Source organism: Anomaloglossus baeobatrachus, chromosome 7 (assembly GCF_048569485.1).
Source record: "Anomaloglossus baeobatrachus isolate aAnoBae1 chromosome 7, aAnoBae1.hap1, whole genome shotgun sequence".
Classification (NCBI taxonomy): Eukaryota; Metazoa; Chordata; class Amphibia; order Anura; family Aromobatidae; genus Anomaloglossus; species Anomaloglossus baeobatrachus.
In genome coordinates, this window is record NC_134359.1 from 282,068,023 (window position 1) to 282,089,199 (window position 21,177).

At 48.3% G+C, this 21,177-nt stretch overlaps 1 protein-coding gene across 3 annotated transcripts in view; it reads left to right on the forward strand.

Moving 5' to 3' along the window:
* The window catches only part of NUBP2 (NUBP iron-sulfur cluster assembly factor 2, cytosolic), an 18,955-nt gene extending 13,918 nt beyond the window's left edge, over positions 1 to 5,037 (forward strand). For all 3 annotated transcript variants that reach the window (XM_075318274.1, XM_075318276.1, XM_075318275.1), the window contains 4 exons: positions 122 to 276; positions 469 to 579; positions 774 to 843; positions 3,854 to 5,037. In XM_075318274.1, the coding sequence (XP_075174389.1) occupies positions 122 to 276; positions 469 to 579; positions 774 to 843; positions 3,854 to 3,996 (479 nt within the window). In that variant the 3' untranslated portion in view covers positions 3,997 to 5,037. The remainder of the gene's footprint in view (positions 1 to 121; positions 277 to 468; positions 580 to 773; positions 844 to 3,853) is intronic.
* Positions 5,038 to 21,177: the final 16,140 nt, after the last annotated feature.

Below are 21,177 nucleotides of genomic sequence, written 5' to 3' on the forward strand. Positions count from 1 at the left end.
AGATCTAATCTAGGGGTGCAGATTAGTCAATTGTCTTACTGTGTACAGTATGCTGCATATTTTGCATCTTATGGATCTCTAACATTAATATCAAAGGTCTTTGTCACTATTTATCATCCAGCACTGATAAAACAGTTTGTGGGTGATGTTGCCTGGGGAGATTTGGATTTTCTTATTGTCGACACTCCACCGGGAACCTCCGATGAGCACATCTCCACTGTGGACGCACTAAGGCCGTTCAACCCAATGGGAGCTGTATTGGTTACCACACCTCAGGTACTTTTTTTTTTTTTTAATAATCTGAAGTTGTGCCCCACCCAAAAAAAAGCTGGGTGATAGAAAAATGCCTGCCATTATAGCTCCATCCAACCTCATCAGATGTGCATAAATGACTAATTATGTAATGGTTCCTGCTCCATTTTGGATTTGATACACACAGGGCTTTCTCTAACATACATGTTGTTTCAGGCAGTATCTATTGGAGATGTCAGACGTGAACTGACGTTCTGCAAAAAGATGTCGCTTCCTGTGATTGGGATCGTGGAGAACATGAGTGGATTTGTTTGTCCCCACTGTACGGTGAGCTGAAGAGCGAGTATATGGGTATAAATGTGCCTGGTTTCTCCGTTATGGCTGGATGTGGGGGCTATCACACAGAGAAGATGGGTGGGAGACTCCTGTTCTTAACATCATCTTTCTGGAATATTCTTCTATTGTGTTATGGCTATTGGCGCTTTCATGCAGTCACTGATGGTGTCTCTGTCTCACCTTAGGAGTGCACAAATGTTTTTTCCAAAGGAGGTGGTGAGGAGTTGGCAAGACATGCTGAAGTCCCATTTCTAGGTAAGTAAAAGTGGAAATCTGAGTACTCGGGGAGGTTGTTCTATATGTCTGAAGAATTGACCCCAGATCTTCTGTGTATGACGCTTGTGCAGATTCTTCTGTGTCTTCATGTGATCCTCGGGGATGATGTGAGATCAGGGCTCTGCGGGGGGCGGATCATCACCTCCAGGGCTCTGCGGGGGACTGGATCATCACCTCCAGGCCTCTGCAGGGGCTGGATCATCACCTGCAGGTCTCTTTGTTCTTTTTTTATATTGAAGATGATTCTTAATGACATTGGCTGTATCATTTTGAGTCAGTCAGATACCTCCCTGATGGAATTACATGATGGACACATTTCTGCCTGCATTACTCAGCATTGAGGACACTAATAATCCTGACCAATTCCTCAGCTCCATTTGCTAATTTGCAGCCACGAAGATGCCGGGACCCTCCACCGTGCTCCACTGATGCCTTCAAGCGCTCATTAGTGTCTGCTCTATAGTCCTTTGGAGAACAAACTGCTTTTGTTACAGCCACATAGATCACATTTCCACTGATCAGTCCAGATCACCAGTTAGTATTTTTTTGCACTCCATCTCCTATGTTTTCCTGCAAAGTGAAGATGCTTGGCCTTGTTTCCATGTGGAAGATATGTTTTTGGGTGCAGTTCTTCCATGAAGACCACTTTTGGCCAGACTTCTCCAAACAATAGCTGGGTGTAGCTGGGTACCAGGGAGTACTGCTAGTTCTGAGCTGATGTCACTGCTGGACATCTGATTTAAAAGGGAAGTAAGTGTGACGTGTCTTTTGTCGGCTACACTAAGTTTCCTGGGCCGACTATGGACCTTAACATTGCCCATTTCTTGGTGCTTTTTCAGAAAAGCTTGAGCGCATTTTGAAAACCCAGTCTGCGTTGACATTTTTGCTGGGAAAGACCTTGTTGATGCAGTATAACTACCTTGTGCCTTGTTAGGCTATGTGCGCACGTTGCGTATTTGCATGCAGTCACGCTGCGATCTGCACCGCAGCGTAACTGCATGCGCCCTGGGTCCCCAGCATAATCTATGAAGATTATGCAGGAGACGTGCGCACGTGGCGTTTTAGAGCACAGCGCTTTGGCTGCTGCCCGAAGTGCGCCTTCAAAGAAGTGACATGTCACTTATTCCGTGCGCTCTGCCTGCTGTCCCCGCTCTGTCTATGAGAGGGGCTGCACTCAGAGCGCATAGAATCGGCTTTTTTTTTCACTACGGACTTTTTCTGCAGCGATTTGAAGCACACATAGCCTTACTGTGCCTGGAAATGATGATGACTCCCACAGAGCCCTCAATATTATGGAGTCTGTCTAGAATTACATGAACAGATGGAAAGGTATACCCTAACCAACATTCACAAAAGTTCTCTAAGATGTTTGGAACAATGTCTTTGCTCAGTTCCTTCAAAAAATGTGTGCCAGTACCCTGCAGAACTGATGAAAGTGAAGGGTGGTTAAACCAAATTTTAATTTGATTTAGATTTTTCGCTTATTCATCCACCTTGAATTTTATTCACACAATACCTTACTTTTAATAGTAATATATCTGAAAGCATTCTTTGCAGCATCCACACTAGACTACAATTTCTGCACACTACTGTGTGTTGAGATATAAATATATATAGATAGATAGATAGATTTTATATATCTCACACTCCAACCTCTCCACCATGGCCATTACCAAAGAGCTGTCTGAGGACATCAGGGACACAATTATAGAATTGCACAAGGATGGGTCACAAGACAATAGGCAAGCAGCTTGGTGAGAAGGCAACAACTGTTGGCACAAATAATACAAAATGGAAGAAAGACGTGATGACTGTCAATCTTACCCGGTCTAGTCCTCCATCCAAGATCTCGCCTCGTGCAGTAAGGATAATTCTGAGAAAGGTCAAGAATCAGCCAAGAACAACATTGGAGGACCTGGTCAATGACCTGAAGAGAGCTGGGACCACAGTCTTAAAGATTACCATTAGAAACACACTATGCTGCCATGGATTAAAATACTCCAGGGCATGCAAGGTCCATCTGATCACACCAGTACATGTCCATGCCGTTTGAAATTTGCCAATGACCATCTGGATAATCCAGAAGATGCATGGGAGAAGGTCATGTAGTCAGATGATACCAAAATAGAACTTATTGGTAACAGTTCCTCTTGCCTTGTTTGGAAGAAGTAGGATGAGTACAACCCCCAAGAACACCGTCCCAAACGTGAAGCATAGGGGTGGAAACATCATACTTTGCGGGTGCTTTTAAGCAAAGGGGACAGGATGACTGCACGATATTGAAGGAAGGATGAATGGGGTCATGAATCACAACATTTTGGCCAACAACCTCCTTCCCTCAGTAAGAGCATTGAAGATGGGTAGTGGCTGGGTCTTCCTGAATGACAATGACCTGAAACACACAGCCAGGGCAACGAAGGAGTAGCTCCATAAGAAGCGTTTCAAGGTTTTAGAGTCTCCAGACCTGAACCCAATAGAAAGTCTTTGGAGGAGTGTAAACTCAATGTTGCGCCGAAACCTGAAAGATCTGTATGGAGGAGTCGCCAAAATTCCTGCTGCAGTGTGTGCAAACTAGATCAAGAACTGCAAGAAATGTCTGACCTCTGTAACTGTAAACAAATGTTTCTACCAAATATTAATTTCTGTTTTTCTATTGTATCAAATACTTATTTCACGCAATAAATTGCAAATTATTTAAAAATCATTCAATATGATTTTCTGGATTCTTTTTTTATTTTTATTCTGTCTGTCACAGTTGAAGTTACATACGATAAAAATTACAGACCTCTCCATTCTTTTTAGGTGTGAAAACTTTCAAAATTGGCAGCGTATCAAATACTTATTTTCCCCACTGTATGTATGAATGTGTATGCAGACCCTGATTCCAGTGATGTGACTTACTGGGCTGCTTGCAGTAATTTTGACACAATCAATGTGTTGCTCACTTTACAAAATATGTTTGTAATAATACGTCGTCTCTCCTTTTCAGGTTGTGTTCCGCTTGATCCTATTCTGACCCAAAGTCTAGAAGAGGGGAAAGATTTTATTCAGGAATTCCCCAAGAGTGCAGCGTACTCCTCCATCACAAGCATTGCTCAGCAGATCCTGGACCAGGTTACACAAGGGTCCTGACCATGAAGATTTCTGAGATCTGAGGACTTGTCATACATTAGCGTAGATTAGGGAGGACAGGCAGGTCATACTTCCATCCTCATGCTCTGACACTGATGGTGGGAGTGACGCTGTCTTCAGTGGAAGATCTTGTGACTTCAGAAGTTGTCAGCCTGGCATTAGATTATCTCCTGTAAATATTCCTTCAAAGTGTTAAAGTTGTACTGGATAAGATGTAATTTGGCTGGAATAAAGTAGACTTTGGCACTCACCATAAAATCTGTTTCTTGTTAGTCTTCATTGAGTAGACACAGAACCATGAGATCATCTGCTGACACCTATAGGCTGACACAGACATTACACAGAACTAAACATTGGCTCCTCCCCAGCAGACTATACTTTGCTTGTCTTACTGCTTACTCACTAAACTGAGGAGGTCGGATGTCGGTAAGCAAACAGTGAAAGGAAAGAAATTGCAATATAGCACCAAGAGAAGGAGAACCTAAATACATGTCCAATTGGTTACCCACGGAGGGAGCTGTGTCCCCCAATGAAGACTATCGAGAAACAGATTTTACAGGGCGTTCAAAAAAATTGACTTCTCCCCGTTGCTTCATTGGGGGACAGAACCATAAGACAGTCCCTGGGGTTGGAAAGAAACCCATATATATGGTAACCACAGACGTTTCCCCACTTCTGATGAAGCTGCAGCTTGGACAACTGTTGCCTACAGTATCTTCCTGCAAAGACCTGCGTCTTCAGAAGGGGCAGACCCTCTAAAACGTATGCACCTATGACCAATTAGTTGCTCTATACAGTTGCAGAACTTAAGCCTGGTAAAGAACGGCCTAGGAAGCTCTTACAGCCCAAGCAGAGAACTCCCTAATCGTGATAAGCGAGCATACTCACCACTGCTCGGTCCTCTATTGAGAATCGCGGGTGCTTGAGCTCCATGCTGAAGACCCCGCCCGCATGCTTTGTGTCTTTTAGAATTTCAATCAACATGTTGGGATTGTTTTCCATACACAGTAAAGCTGTAGCCATGTTGGCTACTGGCATTGACCAGCTGATTTCGCTTCATCAGTTCTTCTATAGGACCCCAGGGCTTAATGCTTGGCACACTATCCTCTGGAAGCATTGCAGGGAGAGTTGATGTAAAAGGGAGAGCTTAGATTAGAGCAGGGTTTGTACACATTGTCCTTTGTGTGGCCCTAAAGTTAGTTTTTAGCCTTGGTTAACCTAATAAATAAAAAAAAAAAATCCTACTTGGAGTTCCTCCTAGAATTGATAACCAGCGAAGGTAAAGCAGACAGGTGAGGGCTGGTATTAGGCTGGGAACGTCCAAGGTTATTGGGCCCTTCCTAACCTAAAAATACCAGCTTTCAGCCTCCCCAGAAATGGCGCATCACTGTAGCGGTGTGTACGGAGAGCAGGGGACAGGGGCTTCTAAGCTGGCCCTCAAGATAGGAGATCTTAGCTATCCCTTATTCCAGGGTTACTTGTGATAATGAGAATATGTGGGCCGCCTTCCTTGCCCTGTTGCTGACCAGCCCTGATCTTTTATTGCCCTCCCCCCAACCAATAGGGAGGCCCGGGGCAGGCGTGATAAAGCCAACAGGATTAAACAGGGGACACCAAATCTCTAACACACACACACACACACACACACACACACACAATAAGGCAGAAAATAAGAGCAAGGGAAGAAACAACCGGAGGAATCCACAATCGCTCCAAGCACAAAGCAATACAATCACCAAGAGGCGTGGGATACAGTAGCATATGGACCGGTTTAGCAAAAGCTATAGTCTGCATGAGAAGGTAGGCTCCACCATCTTAAAAAGGGGGAGTGTGACTGTGATAGGTTTCCCTCAACATGTGTGATTTAGCAGAAATTAACCCCTACAAGCCCGATCACTAATGAGATCACAGCTGGTCGACGCCTGAGCCTGTCTGTGTAACTCAGAAGTCCCAAAGGTGGCATAGTGTGGAGTGTGAGATTCTGCAGTGTGAACAGTATCAAATGATTCTCAGCTAGTTTGCCTTGGTGGTGTTTCAATCTTGGTAATAGTTTTAGGGGTTGTTGTCAGCTGTGTAATGTTAGCTGGTATCAAACCCAGGGTTTAGTAAAGGAGAAGCGTCTATCAGACACCCCATTACTAAGTCAGTAAGTATTAAGACAAGAAAACACACATTTTATAAAAAAAAACAAAACACTTCCCAACCCGAGACCTGGTTTTATTTATTTGAAAAAAAAAATCCATGAAGATCCAAAGTAGTCAATCGCATCAGACAGACCAAAAATTGAAACCTGAAAGACATAAAAAGAGCTAAAGAAATAAAAAGAAGCGATAGTCCCTTATTCATTAATTTATTTTTTAAAACTCCTTGCAGCTCCGATGTAGTCTATGGCATTCCCACGACGTCCACCGATTCTGCATTACACCCTATGGAGCCTCCCTTCTGAGAACGATGCTTTATAGGTCACTATTGGTCAAGCTGCACTCTAAACCAGGGGTCTCAAACTCGGCTGGGTATATGGGCTGCACAAAAAAAAAATTTCTTCGGCGCTCCATTGGGAGACCCAGACGATCGGGTGTATAGCACTGCCTCCGGAGGCCACACAAAGCATTACACTAAAAAGTGTAAGGCCCCTCCCCTTCTGGCTATACACCCCCAGTGGGATCACTGGCTCACCAGTTTTCTGCTTTGTGCGAAGGAGGTCAGACATCCACGCATAGCTCCACTGTTTAGTCAGCAGCAGCTGCTGACTATGTCGGATGGAAGAAAAGTGGGCCCATATGGGGTCCCCAGCATGCTCCCTTCTCACCCCACTTGCGGTTTGTAAGGTTGAGGTACCCATTGCGGGTACGGAGGCTGGAGCCCACATGCTGTTTTCCTTCCCCATCCCCCCTCAGGGCTCTGGGCGAAGTGGGATCTTACCGGTCTCCAGGCACTGAGACCGGGCTCCATCCACAGACCCAGGGAACCTGCTGGATATGGAGCTGAGTATCGTCAGGGACAGGCCCTGCTACATTAAGGTACTCTGTGTCCCCGGGCAAGCGCGCACACACACACCAGCATTGCTGGGAGTGTTAGTGCGCCGGGGGCAACAGCGCGGAGCGCTCGTGCTATTATTCACTACAGCTTTGCTGAGTGACTTTATGTATTGGGAACTGCCGCGCCGGCCGTTGCTGGGTGTTTTTGACATTGTGGCGCGGCTGGGACTTGTGGTGCGCCGGGGACTTCCGCGCTGGCCGTGCACATGGACGGCCGCGCTTATTACTCGAGTCCCCGGCTTTGCGGCCTAGTTTTCGTTTCGTTCCCGCCTCCAGCCCTGCCAGTCAGGGGAGAGGCGGGACGCTGTACAGACAGTCAGCGCCGAGGGCTGGAGTCTGCTTTGCATTCTCCAGCCCCCTTCACTGGACACAGTGGGACGCCAGTTTCCCGCTCTTGTCTGGGGCACGCCCACGGCCCGCCCCTCGTCACACGAGCTGGAGAAGGACGCCGGCAGCCATTCCTGCACGCAGTCCGAGCTGGGGAACGGAGACATGCTCTGGGCAACAACACAGGGCTCTGGCGACCACACACCCGCGTTATAGGCGGGCGGTAAGCAGCACCTGAAGTGCTGACCCCACTAAATACCGAAGTGTCCATTTGTATTTTATGCTTATATGCTATACACTGCACTGTAGGTCGCTATCTTTGGCTATATGCCCTTCTAGATGGCGAGATAACAGCAGCAAAAACGCAAGGGTGCTAAGGCACAGGTTTTCTAGGCTGCTTGTATTGCATGGCTGAAGTGTTCATTTGTACTTATGCTTGTATGCTATACATTGCACTGTACGGTCGCTACTCTTGGCTATATTCTCCTAGAGGGCTGGACAACAGCAGCAAAAAAGCAAGGGTGCCAAGGCACAGGCTTTATAGGCTGCTTGTATTGCATGTGCTGAAGTGTTCATTTGTATATATGCTTGTATGCTATACATTGCACTGTACGGTCACTACTCTGGGCTATATTCTCCTAGATGGCTGGACAACAGCAGCAAAAAAGCAAGGGTGCCAAGGCACAGGCTTTCTATGCTGCTTGTATTGCATGTGCTGAGGTGTTTATGCTTGTATGCTATACATTGCATAGATGACTAGAATACAGCAGCAAAAAAGCAACACAGGCTTTCTATGCTGCTTTTCCTGCATGTGATACTGTTCCACAGGCAGGTTCCACTGACCCCCATTGTGTGCAATGCTCCCCTGTAGCACTTGGTCAGCCGGGGTCTCTACTAGAAGTGGCCAAAGAAACCACCTGTGAACCCTGTCCAGGGACAGGGACGGAGATTGTCATGGGATGGAGACTTTGCAGTCCAGACAGGCCATGGGCAATCTTGATTAATGCTCCCTGGCCACCCTCATTTGGAACGCACTCAGTGCTCCGGGGGGGTCCCAGGCATTCCAGGGTGAAGGCTCTGACACGGACGGCAGTCCCAGACAGCCTAAGCTAGCTCGCTGGATGCGGCACTCGGCTTCATCACTGGTCAAGGTCCCAGCAGGACGACTCTCTGTATGATGAGGCAGACGTAGCTGATCAGGGCTTTGGTCCTGACACCGCTCTCAATCCGGATACACCGGATGGTGACGCCATAGTGAATGATCTTATAGCGTCCATCAATGGAATGTTGCATATTTCTCCCTCAGCTCCCCCAGTGGAGGAGTCAGCTTCACAGCAGGAGAAATCCTTTTTCAGTACTCATGCATAGATTGAGTACTTTTTCTGGCCACGCTGACTTCAGAGACGCAGTTCAGAAACACCACGCTTACCAGATAAACGTTTTCTCCAAACGTATTAAGGATGCACGTTATCCCTTTACCCTGACGTGGTAAAGCACTGGACCCAGGGTCCACAGGTGGATCCCTCAATCTCCAGGCTTGCGGCTAGATCCATAGTTGCAGTGGAGATGGGAATTCACTTAAAGATGCCATTGACAGACAGATGGACCTCTGGTTGAAATCTGTCTGTGTAGCTATCAGCGTGTCGGTTGCTCCGGCATTCGCAGCCGTATGGGCACTCTAACCTATTTCAGCTGGTCTTGCACAGCTGCTCTTGAGCACATGTACATCTGTGCCGCAGGTGGTGTCCTTAACCTCGCAATGTCTGCATTGCGACTTACCCTAGTAATGCTGTCCTGGGGGGACAGTCGAGGTTGGTCCTTCCCAGGCTCGGGCAAGTCCCAATGGTCCTCGTCTAAAAGGACTCAAAAGGCTCAGAGGGGCTCAGATTCCGGCCGGGCTCATTCACGCCCAAGGAAGGCAGCAGGAGGAACCGCTACCAAGGCGATCTCCTCATGTATTTCAGCTCTCTCTCTCCGCATCCGCGGTTGGTGGCAGAATCTCCCGCTTCTGGGTACATTTAGCTGCCACAGGTCACAGACCGGTGGGTGAGAGACATTGTGTCTCACGTGTACAGGATAGAGCTCTGTTCTCGTCCTCCGGCTCGACTCTTCAGAACTTCCCCCCCCCACCGAGCCGATGCTCTTCTGCAGGCAGAAGGAGTGGTAATCCCTGTTCCTCTTCAGGAACAAGACACGGTTTTTTCCTCCAATCTTATTGGGGTGCCAAAAAAGGGGTGGCTTTTTCCGTTCCGTTCTGGACCTAAAACTGCTCACCAAGCACGTGAAGGCCAGGCGGTTCCGGATGTAATCCTCCGCTCCGTCATTGCCTCAATGTCTCAAGGAGATTTCCTAGCATCAATAGACATCAGGATGCTTATCTCCACGTGCCGATTGCTCCAGAGCACCAGCGTTTGCTACGTTTCGTTATTGAAGACGAGCATCTTCAGTGCGTACCACTGCCCTTCGGTCTGGCGACAGCCCTACGGGTTTTCACCAAGTTCAGGGCAGCAGTGGGAGCAGTCCTGCACTCTCAGGGTCACTCTGTGATCCTTACTGGACGATCCACTTGTCAAGGCACCCTCTCAAGAGGCATGCCGACACAGCCTGAACGTGGCGCTGGAGACTCTCCAGAGTTTCGGGTGGATCATCAACTTTTCAAGGTTACATCGGGCACCGACCCAATCGCTGACATATCTGGGCACGGAGTTTCACACTCCCTCAGCGATAGTGAAGCTTCCGCTGGACAAGCAGCGTTCACTACAGTCGGGGGTGCAGTCTCTCCTTCAAGGCCAGTCACACCCCTTAAGACGCCTCAGGCAGAGGCAGTCACTTTCGCGCAGTTTCATCTGCGTCCACTTCAATGGGACATGCTTTGCCAATGGGTTGGGGAGTCGACGTCCCTAGAAAGGAACGTTTCCCTTCTCAGACGGTCAAGGACTCTCTTTAGAGGAGTCCATCCTTCAGATCAATGTTCTGGAAATCTGGGCAGTGCATCTTGCCCTGCAAGCCTTCCAGCAGTGGCTGGAAGGAAAACAGATCCGAATTCAGTCGGACAATTCCACAGCGGTGGCAGACATCGCCCACCAAGGCGGAACACGCATCGCCAAGCCTACCAGGCAATCCGGCGGATTCTGATGTGGGTGGGGGACAGAGCATCCACCATATCCGCAGTTCACATCCCGGGCGTAGAAAATTGGGAAGCAGACTTCCTCAGTCGCCTGGGCATGGACGCAGGGGAATGGCCTCTGCACCCAGTATGGTGTCAGGAAATCTGTAGCCGCTGGGAGATGCCGGACGTCGACCTAATGGCGTCTCGGCACAACAACAAGGTCCCGATTTTCATGGCGCGGTCTCACGAGCAAAGAGCTCTGGCGGCAGGCGCCCTAGTTCAGGATTGGTCGCAGTTCCAGCTACCCTATGTGTTTTCTACTCTGGCACTGTTGCCCAGAGTGCTACGCAAGCTCAGCTCCGCTTGCCGCCGCGCCATCCTCGTCGTCCCAGACTGACCGAGGAGGTCGTGGTCCCGGATCTGTGGCATCTCACGGTCGGCCAACCGTGGGCACTCTCAGACCGGCCAGACTTACTGTCCCAAGGGCCGTTCTTTCCACTGAATTCTACGGCCCTGATCCGGCCTGTGCGGCCATCGAGTCCGAGATCCTAGCGTCTTCAGGATTATCTCAAGACGTCATTGTCACCATGAGACGGGCTAGGAAGCCGACGTCTGCCAAAATCTACCACAAGACGTGGAAGTTATTCTTATCTTGGTGCTCTGCTTAGGGAGTGTCTCCCTGGCCATTTGCATTGTCTCCTTTTTCCCCCCTTCCTGCATCTGGATTGGGAAAAGGTTTGTCGCTCGGCTCCCTTAAAGGACAAGTCGCAGCGCTGTCGGTATTCTTTCAGAAGCGCCTAGTACGACTTCCTCAGGTACGCACGTTCCTGCAGGGGGGTTATCACATTGTCCCTCCGTACAAGAGGCCGTCAGACCCATGGGATCTGCACAGGGTATTAATTGCTCTCTAGGAGCCGCCCTTCGAGCCTCTGAGGGATGTTTTCACTTTCTCGACTTTCACAGAAAGTGGCCTTTCTGGTAGCGGTCACGTCTTTTCGGAGAGTGTCCGAACTAGCAGCGCGGTCATCCAAAGCTCCCTTCCTGGTGTTCACCAAGATAAGGTAGAGCTGCGTCCGATCCCAGAGATTCTCCCTAAGGTGGTATTCCCTTTTTATCACAATCAGGATATCTCCTTACCTTCCTTTTATCCATTTCATCGATATGTAATGGCTTTGCATTGTTGGATCTGGTGTAGAGCACCCAGAATCTACATTCCCGCACGGCGCTCCTGCGCCGCTCGGATGCACTCTTTGTCCTTGTCACTGGTCAGCGCAAGGGATCGCAGGCTGCAACATCCACCCTGGCTCAATGGATCAAGGAACCAATCCTTGAAGCCTACCGTTCTACTGGGCTTCCGGTTCCATCAGGGCTGAAGGCCCATTCTACCAGAGCCGTGGATGCGTCCTGGGCATTACGGCACCAGGCTACGGCTCAACAGGTGTGCCAGGCAGCTACCTGGTCGAGTCTGCACACTTTCACCAAACATTATCAGGTGCATACCTATGCTTCGGCGGACGCCAGCCTAGGTAGAAGAGTCCTGCAGGCGGCAGTTGCCTCCCCGTAGGGGAAGGCTGTTTTGCAGCTCTAACATGAGGTATTTCTTTACCCACCCAGGGACAGCTTTTGGACGTCCCAATCGTCTGGGTCTCCCAATGGAGCGCCGAAGAAGAAGGGAATTTTGTTACTTACCGTAAATTCCTTTTCTTCTAGCTCCTATTGGGAGACCCAGCACCCGCCCTGTTGTCCTTCGGGATCTTTGGTTGTTTTCGGGTACACATGTTGTTCATGTTAAATGGTTTTCAGTTCTCCGATGTTACTTCGGAGTGAATTTGTTTAAACCAGTTATTGGCTTTCCTCCTTCTTGCTTTTGCACTAAAACTGGTGAGCCAGTGATCCCACTGGGGGTGTATAGCCAGAAGGGGAGGGGCCTTACACTTTTTAGTGTAATGCTTTGTGTGGCCTCCGGAGGCAGTGCTATACACCCGATCGTCTGGGTCTCCCAATAGGAGCTAGAAGAAAAGGAATTTACGGTAAGTAACAAAATTCCCTTCATTTGGGGGCTGCGATTTTTGCAGGACAAAGTGACATTTTTAGTAATACCATAATTCTTTCTATACACCTTAGGATGACTTTTTTAAAAATGTTTTGCTCTTTTTTTTTTTTTTTTTTTTTTTTTTGCGGCTTTCATTGTATGGGTTATGGCATGGTATTATAGCTTGAATCGTTATGGATGTGGAGATATGTGACGCTCTGGGCAAGCCAGGGGTCACAGGTCATAACACCACCACACCCTACACCCCAGTTAGGAACACCAAAGCTAACCTAAAATCCTTGTTGCCTTCCTCCAGGAGCTGGTGTCCACACCAGGAGGTGGGCCAGGCGGTTGGCTCCGCCCACCGAGGAGTTCACAGCTCTGGAGGCGGGAAAACCAGGCAGTCCAGCTAGGGACGGAAAGGAGTAAACAGTGAAGTGGAAGGGAGTAGTAGTGGAGCTAAGAAGAAAAGCTGAAGTGACAGAAAAGGGAGAGTAGTAAAGCCTGAAGTTGGTCCGGGTGTGTGCCCCGGACTGTGACAGCAAGGTCAGCAGACGGCGGTGATAGTCTGCAGGGGGACTGCTCGGAGGTTGCTGGAAGGACCGCGGACGGGTGGTGACCCGGCGGTCTGGAGCAGTATACGAAGAACAGTCAGCACCAGGGCAAGGGGCCTTTCGGATCCCGGCAAGGCTAGGAGTCGCCATAATTTGCCAAATCCGTCAGTGAAGGGGACGACTGTCTCCCAACAACCAAGTCCCGATTGAAGGCAACAGTCCAACCGTAACAGAGAGACACCGCCACCGCCAGGGCACCAGTTTCTCAGGGCCAGCGCCTGCAGGCAAAGTAGGGCTCCTTTGGCCCAGATTGAAGCCGAGGAGCGGGTTACCGGTGGGAACCCATCGCAACCATCATCATCTTAGGTGCAGGAAAAAGGGACCGTCACCGTCACCTACTGGGGTAAGCAAGTGCAGCCGTCCGTGGGAACCGTCTTTCCAGCCGTGTGTTTTACCGAGAACTGTGTCATCGTCTCAGGCTGAGTGAGTACCACAGTGCCGCAAGGCACAGAGCTGCCCCCGCGTCCCTGCATCCTACCAAGCCCTGCATCACCCACCTCCTCACTGGGCCCCGGGACCACCAACCCCCCTACCCACGGAGGGGAGGATTAACATCCAGCTGCCCCATACCATCACTCCCGGGATCCCCATACAGAGCAGCGGTGGTGTCTACAAATCACCACAACCGTGGGTGGCGTCACGGACAATAAACAATCCCCACACCCAAACCCCCCTTTCACTCACGGGCGAGGAGCGCCGCCAGAGTCCCCGGGATCCGGCCCATCGCTCGAGCCACCGAGAAGCAGCAGGCCGCAGCAGCCGCAGCAGCCGCGGCAGCCGGACCCGGGCAGTGGGGAGAGCGCGGCGTCCCCTCCTCCCGCGACAGATAACATGCACGATATATAAAAAAGCATTTTTCATTGTAAAAAAAAATCTAAAGCATAGAAGTTTATATTTTACTTTTTTTTTTATACATTTTATTCCCTTTTTGTAAGTAATATTGTTTTACAATTGGCACCATATAATAATTTTTGCCAACATCTTGTAGTAATGTCCCTATCCTGTAGTAATGTGCCCATCCTTTACCCATCCTTTTACCCATCTTATAGTAATGTCCCATCCTTGTCCCCATCTTATTGTAATGTGCCATCTGTTACGAACCGGCGCCGCTATAGCCGCAAGCAGCCTGCTGCAGTTCCTGTTGCGCCCAGGCGCCGACTGCCGTTCTTGGCCGTGCCTCGGGTCGTCCAGTTGGCTGCTCCTTCCACCACGTCTAAGTGCGGAGAGGCGGCTAGTGCGCATGCGTGCGCCGATTTACCCCAGCCAGAGTCCAAGCCCGGTGTTTTGCCTAGTGAGCATGCTCAGCCTGATTGTGTCATTTCTGAGACTAAGTCCTCAGTTCAGGCTACTGAGCATGCTCCCACAATTAATCCTAACAGCCTCTTTGCACAGGTACTTGGACTTCGTGCTGTGTCTAAGTTCTGGGATGTGCCTACTGAGCATGCTCAGGCAGATAGTCTGATTTCTGAGTCTGTTGTTCAGGCTACTGAGCATGCTCAGGCACTTAGTGCATCAGAGGCTAGGTCCGATAAGGACCACACTGAGCATGTCCGTGAGGTGGCAGGCCCTGATAGGGCAGAGGATGTCAGGTGTCCTGATGACGTGGCTACTCCGGACTGGCTCGCAGATGCCCGCCCCTATGATCTGGCACCTCACCATTGGTTGTCAGACGATGACTGGTGAAGTGTTTGGGGCGTGGCTGCCATGAGGTCATCAATGACATGGCAGTTCCGGATAGGCCGCTGGTGATGTCACTGATGACATGGCACTCTGCTATTGGACCTTGGTGGTTCCACCCTGGGTTTGGGGCGGACCCAGGTTATAAAAGGGGCTGGAGATAACATGGAGGTGCGCAGTCTTCTCTTAGAATTCATGGTGGCATAATCCTTGTTGGAAGCGGTAGGTAGGGTTAGGCGAACGGTGCTTGTCACGCCAAGATTCGTGGCTCAGCACATGAGGGTCAGGCGTCGTGCTTCTACCGTTCCTGTTGTGCTAGAGCAGTCCAGTGGCGTTAACTGGGCTGCGGCTGCTGTGTCACCTGTCCAGTTGTGCCTCCTACGCACACGGACAGCATACCTGCTGCGTCACCTGTCCGAGAGTGCCCTCTACACACACGGACAACACACCTGTTGCGCCACCTGTCCGGTTGTGCCTCTTACGCGCACGGACAGCATACCCCAGGACCTCTGTGGAGTTAACAGGGTGTTCCAGGATTGGGTTTGTGAACCTATTATCCTCCTTGGCTTCCCAGTCAACGCTACTGATGTGATCCCTTGGCCTGACGTGGCCTCTACACACCTTGCCATTCATGTGGACTCGTCCACTTCTATCTAATCCAGCTTTGTTTGCTGACACATATGTTCCCATTTCCGCTTAATTGCCCCAGAAGGAGAGAGGGGTATATAGCGGCACTGGCAACATTCACTAGTTGTTATGATTAAGGGCGTTAAGCCAGAAACGCGTTAACCACGACCATATGCCTTGTCTGAACTGCACTGAATAAATCACCTGGTCACTCAGCTGGATCGTTCTTTTCATTTTCTCCTGGGTTATCTCTGGGTCATCCGCTCTATAGTCTCCGCCTAACCCACATGGGGCCAGCAGCTCCATTGCCATCTGGAGCACGGTGGGCCCTGACTGGCGATTGGGATATATACCCCCTGGTCCTAATCCGCCGGTTCCCCTGTAACACCATCCTTGTCCCCATCTTGTAGTGTTATGATGTCCCATCCTATAGTAATGTACCATCCTTGGACCCATCTTATAGTGATGTTCCATTCTTGTCCCTATTTTATAGTGATATCTCATCCTGTAATAATGTGCCCATCCTTGTCCCCATCCTATAGTAATGTGCCCATCCTTGTCCCCATCCTATAGTAATGTGCCCATCCTTGTCCCCATCCTATAGTAATGTGCCCATCCTTGTCCCCATCCTATAGTAATGTGCCCATCCTTGTCCCCATCCTATAGTAATGTGCCCATCCTTGTCCCCATCCTATAGTAATGTGCCCATCCTTGTCCCCATCCTATAGTAATGTGCCCATCCTTGTCCCCATCCTATAGTAATGTGCCCATCCTTGTCCCCATCCTATAGTAATGTGCCCATCCTTGTCCCCATCCTATAGTAATGTGCCCATCCTTGTCCCCATCCTATAGTAATGTGCCCATCCTTGTCCCCATCCTATAGTGATGATGTCCTGTCCTGTAGTAATTTCCCCTTATATGCTGTTCGTCATGTACACAAAAAAAAAGATTCTTCTCACCTGTCTTCCGTTCCCTCAGTGTACTCTTCTGTTTCTTCCCTGCTTGTTGTGGACCCAGTGACGATTGTGGCTGTTGCCTGCAGTAGTTAGCGCTTCATTTGAATGAAGTACTGCTGGCGCTAACGCAGAGCTCTCTGCAACCTTAAATCAGTCCAGCGCTTGACGTCACATCACTACGTCAGCTGCTGGCCTGCTGTGATTGGCCGGCGACTGGTTTAGGTATAGTTTTGCTCTGTGCGGCGTCAGGAGTTCATTCAAATGAAGTAAAGTGCTGACTACTGCAGGCAACTGTGGCGAACTTCACAGGGTCCACCGTCCTGCGGGCCGCCAAAATGAAGCCTGAGGGGACGCATGTTTGAGACCTCTACTCTAAACAGTTGATTGGTATCACAGCCTGACCGGTAGTGACGTATAAAGCATCGTTCTCAGAACGAGACTCCATAGGTAGTAATACAGAACCGTTGGACATTGTGGGAATGGCATGGACTGCGTCAGAGCTGCAGGGATTTTTTTTTTTTTTAATGATTTGGTGATTCTCTTGTTTTTTTTATTTGTTTACCTCTCTCTTTTTATGTCATTCATGTTCTCATTTGTGGACTACGTCGAATTCCGTGGAGTACTTAAGAGCTGCATCGCTTTTTTTAATTTTTAATAAACTGTTTCAATATTTTTATTGAATTTTTTCAAATCTTTTGAGGGGTGCAGAAATCTGTGCAAGAGTCAATTAGGGTTTTTTTTATTTAAATAAAAGAAAATGTGTGTGTTTTATTGTTTTTATACCTACTGGGTTAGTAATAGAGGTATCTGATAGATACCTCTCCATTACTAACTCCTGGGCATGATGCCAGCTGACATTACACAGCTGACATCAACCCCAAAAGATATTACCAATATTGCCACCACACCAGGGCAATCATGAAGAGCAGGGGTGAAACACCAGAGTTGGCACATCTAATGTGATGCGCCAATTCAGGGGTGGCTGCAGGCTGATATTTTACCTTGGAAAGGGCCCAATAACTATGGACCTTATCAGTTTGATAATACCAGCCAACAGCTGTCTGCTTTACCTGGCCTAGTTATCAAAAATAGAGGATACCCAACACCGTTATTTTAAATAATATTTTTGGGGTTGATGTCATATGTGTAATTGGGAGTTCTCAGCTGAAGGGTCTGTCCTTCCTAGGATGGAAGAGCTGCATCTAGTTTGCAGGGTTTTCGGATAGCTTTGCCTGGCAGAACAGTCTCAGCTGGTAAGTCTGATTCACTCAGGGAACTGGTCAGCGCTCCAAATACTGGGAGGGAAACTGTTAGACGCTTCACAGCCACAAACCAGGACAATGAACCCCTGGAAAACTTAGAGCCGCTGAGACAAAGCTACAGTCTACTTAGGAGTGGCATGCGCGAGTGGGGATCACGGTGTCGGTTATGCTTGAATTGAAAATCGCCACAGGCCTAACCTTAGAAAAAAACTGCTCATACCAAGGGGGTAACCAAGGTAGTCAGACGAACCCAATCCAAGGCTGTTTATAGAGACTCCGCCATCGGCCATGCAGATATAGTCCAGAAGCTGGGTGTGAAACAGGGCAGAGATCATAGTACTAAGAGTGATAGAAGCCGTGCTAGACAATAATTCCACAACCGCAACAAGGGTGTAGAATACAAAAGCTTTTCCCCATACCCAGGCCGCAAGGTACCCGCCGTGCAATATACCAAGGCTTGGTTTGAGGGAAACCCGACCCTGCATCAGATGTATGTGAAAAAGAGAAAAAACTATCACAGCAAAAAAAATGTTCATACATATTTCAATCACAATTGTAAAAATAGGTAAGGATACAAAATGGCCAGCAGGTGGCACCAACACTCCAACGAAGGAACACACAGTTCTATTTGTATTTTATTGTTGTATATAAGGTATATATGAATGTCAGTAGTTCTCCCCCGGAAGAAGGTTTGTTGAAACCAAACATGTAGGGTTTGTGCTGGGTGCCGGACTTCACAATAGGTACATGCTATTTATATGGATGTATAGCCAATTGGCTTATGGATGTATATCTCTTTTACTATGAATCACCTTGATTAAAATACGTGTGCACTTATATATAAAAGAGTAGCCAGATGCACAGTTAGCATCTATGTTGTATATATAATATTAATTTATAGATTAGCATTACTATTTTGGCTATCCCTATGACACTATGTATTTGTAAAAACTACTGACATTCATATATATACCTACAACAACTAGCTGTAGTAACCAGCGTTGCCCGGCATAGTAACTGTCTGGCTTTCTCTCTCCCAGTCTCTGTGTGTCTGTCTCTCTGTCTGTCTCTTTCCCTGTCGGTCTCTATCTTTATCTCACTATATTCTGTCTTTATCCATGTCTGTCTGTGTCTGTCTCTAAAGGGGGCTTTACACGCTACGATATCACTAGCGAGCGTACCCGCCCCCGTCATTTGTGCATCATGGGCAAATCGCTGCCTGTGGCGCAAAATATCACTAACACCCGTCACACGTACTTACCTTCCTAGCGATGTCGCTGTGGGCAGCGAACAACCTCTTCATTAAGGGGGCGGTTCGTGCGACGTCCTACAGCGGCCGACCAATAGAAGCAGAAGGGCGGAGAGCAGCCGCATTAGCGAGACGCTAACCTCGTTGCCGGACGACGCAGGTACGGTGTTGTTCGTTGTTCCCGGGGTGTCCCATGTAGTGATGTGTGCTGCCTCAGGAACGACGAAAACCTGCATCCACAACAACCAACGAGATTTTGAAAATGAACGACGTGTCAACGGTCAGCGATTAGGTGAGCATTTTTGATCGTTAACACTCGCTCGGGGTTGTTACACGCAACGATGACTACGCCGTATGTGCGTCACGAAATATGTGACCCCGATGACATATCGTTAGATATGTCGTTGTGTGTAACGGGGCCTTAACTCTGTCTGTCTCTTTCACCATCTGTTTTGTTCCCTGTCTATCTCTGTCCCTGTCTCTTTCCTTGTCTTTGTCTCTTTCCCTATCTGTCTCTTTTCTTGTCTGCCTCTGTCTGTGTCTCTCTCTATCCGTCTCCCCACCAACATCTTATTACCTCACATATAAGCTTCTTATACTATGAATGTCTTTTGTTCCTATAGCAACCACTCACAGCTCCTACTAATAACCTGTAATTCCAGGCTCCATTTACTTTAATGGAGGCATGTTCTTTGGAGAGTAACTAAAGCGCGGGGTTAATTTTTCCTGTCAAAACATAGTCTACGACGTTCCCTGGGTCACATGAGGTGTCTGTGCAAAAATTTGTGATTGTAAATGTGACAGTGTGGATACACTTTTCGTTTCACTTTTTCCCCATTATGTCGAGAGGGGCGAAATTGTTTGGTAAATTTGAACGCGCGGGGTTAAAATTTCGCCTCACAACATAGCCTATGACGCTCTCAGGGTCCAGACGTGTGAGTGTGCAAATTTTTGTGGCTGTGACAGTGCAGATGCCAATCCCTCTCGCGGAAAAGCCGCTGATTTTCCAGAAATCTGCAGCACAGCTACTCCCCAGCCATTTCTATGGCATTTGGGAAATGCTGTGCCCACGCTGCGGATTTTTCCTCAGCGGAAATCGTGCTGATTTTCGTGCGGAAAAATCTGCAGCATGTCAATTATTGTTGAGGATTTTCGTGCGGATTTTGCCTATTAAATTGAATTAAAAAAAAAAAGGCAAAATCCGCAACTATGAAAAGGTGCGGATTCCGGGGGAAAGCTGCGGATTTTGATGCAGAAAAATCCGCAGATACAGAGTCCCGTGGGCACATAGCCTAACAGTTCCGTGTTCAGCCAATTAGTAGAGGAAGGGGAGGAGGTAACCCTATCCTGTAAGATACGCCTTGGACAATCGTCATCTTGTCAGTTCTCCCTACCTTGTACAGTGCTGGCCAAAAGTATTGGCACCCCTGCAATTCTTTCAGATAATACTCAGTTTCTTCTTGAAAATGATTGCAATCACAAATTCTTTGGAATTATTATCTTCATTTAATTTGTCTTCAATGAAAAAAAATAAAAAAAAATTGACAAAGCCAAATTGGATATAATTCCACACCAAACATAAAAAAGGGTTTGGACAAAAGTATTGGCACTGTTTGAAAAATCATGTGATGCTTCTCTAATTTGTGTAATTACCAGCCCCTGTAACTTACCTGTGGCACCTAACAGGTGTTGGCAATATCTAAATCACACTTGCAGACAGTTGACATGGATTAAAGTTGACTCAACCTCTGTCCTGTGTCCTTGTGTGCACCACATTGAGCGTGGAGAAAAGAAAGAAGACCAAAGAACTGTCTGAGGACTTGAGACTCCAAATTGTGAGGAAGCATGAGCAATCTCAAGGCTACAAGTCCATCTCCAAAGACCTGAAAGTTCCTGTGTCTACGGTGCGCAGTGTCATCAAGAAGTGTAAAGCCCATGGCACTGTGGCTAACCTCCCTAGATGTGGAAGGAAAAGAAAAATTGACGAGAGATTTCAACGCAAGATTGTGCGGATGGTGGATAAAGAACCTCGACTAACATCCAAACAAGTTCAAGCTGCCCTGCAGTCCGAGGGTACAACAGTATCAACCCGTACTATCCGTCAGCGTCTGAATGAAAAGGGACTGTATGGTAGGATACCCAGGAAGACCCCACTTCTTACTCTGAGACATAAAAAAGCCAGGCTGGAGTTTGCCAAAACTTACCTGAGAAAGCCTAAAACGTTTTGGAGGAATGTTCTCTGGTGAGATGAAATAAAAGTAGAGCTTTTTGGGAAAAGCCATCAACACAG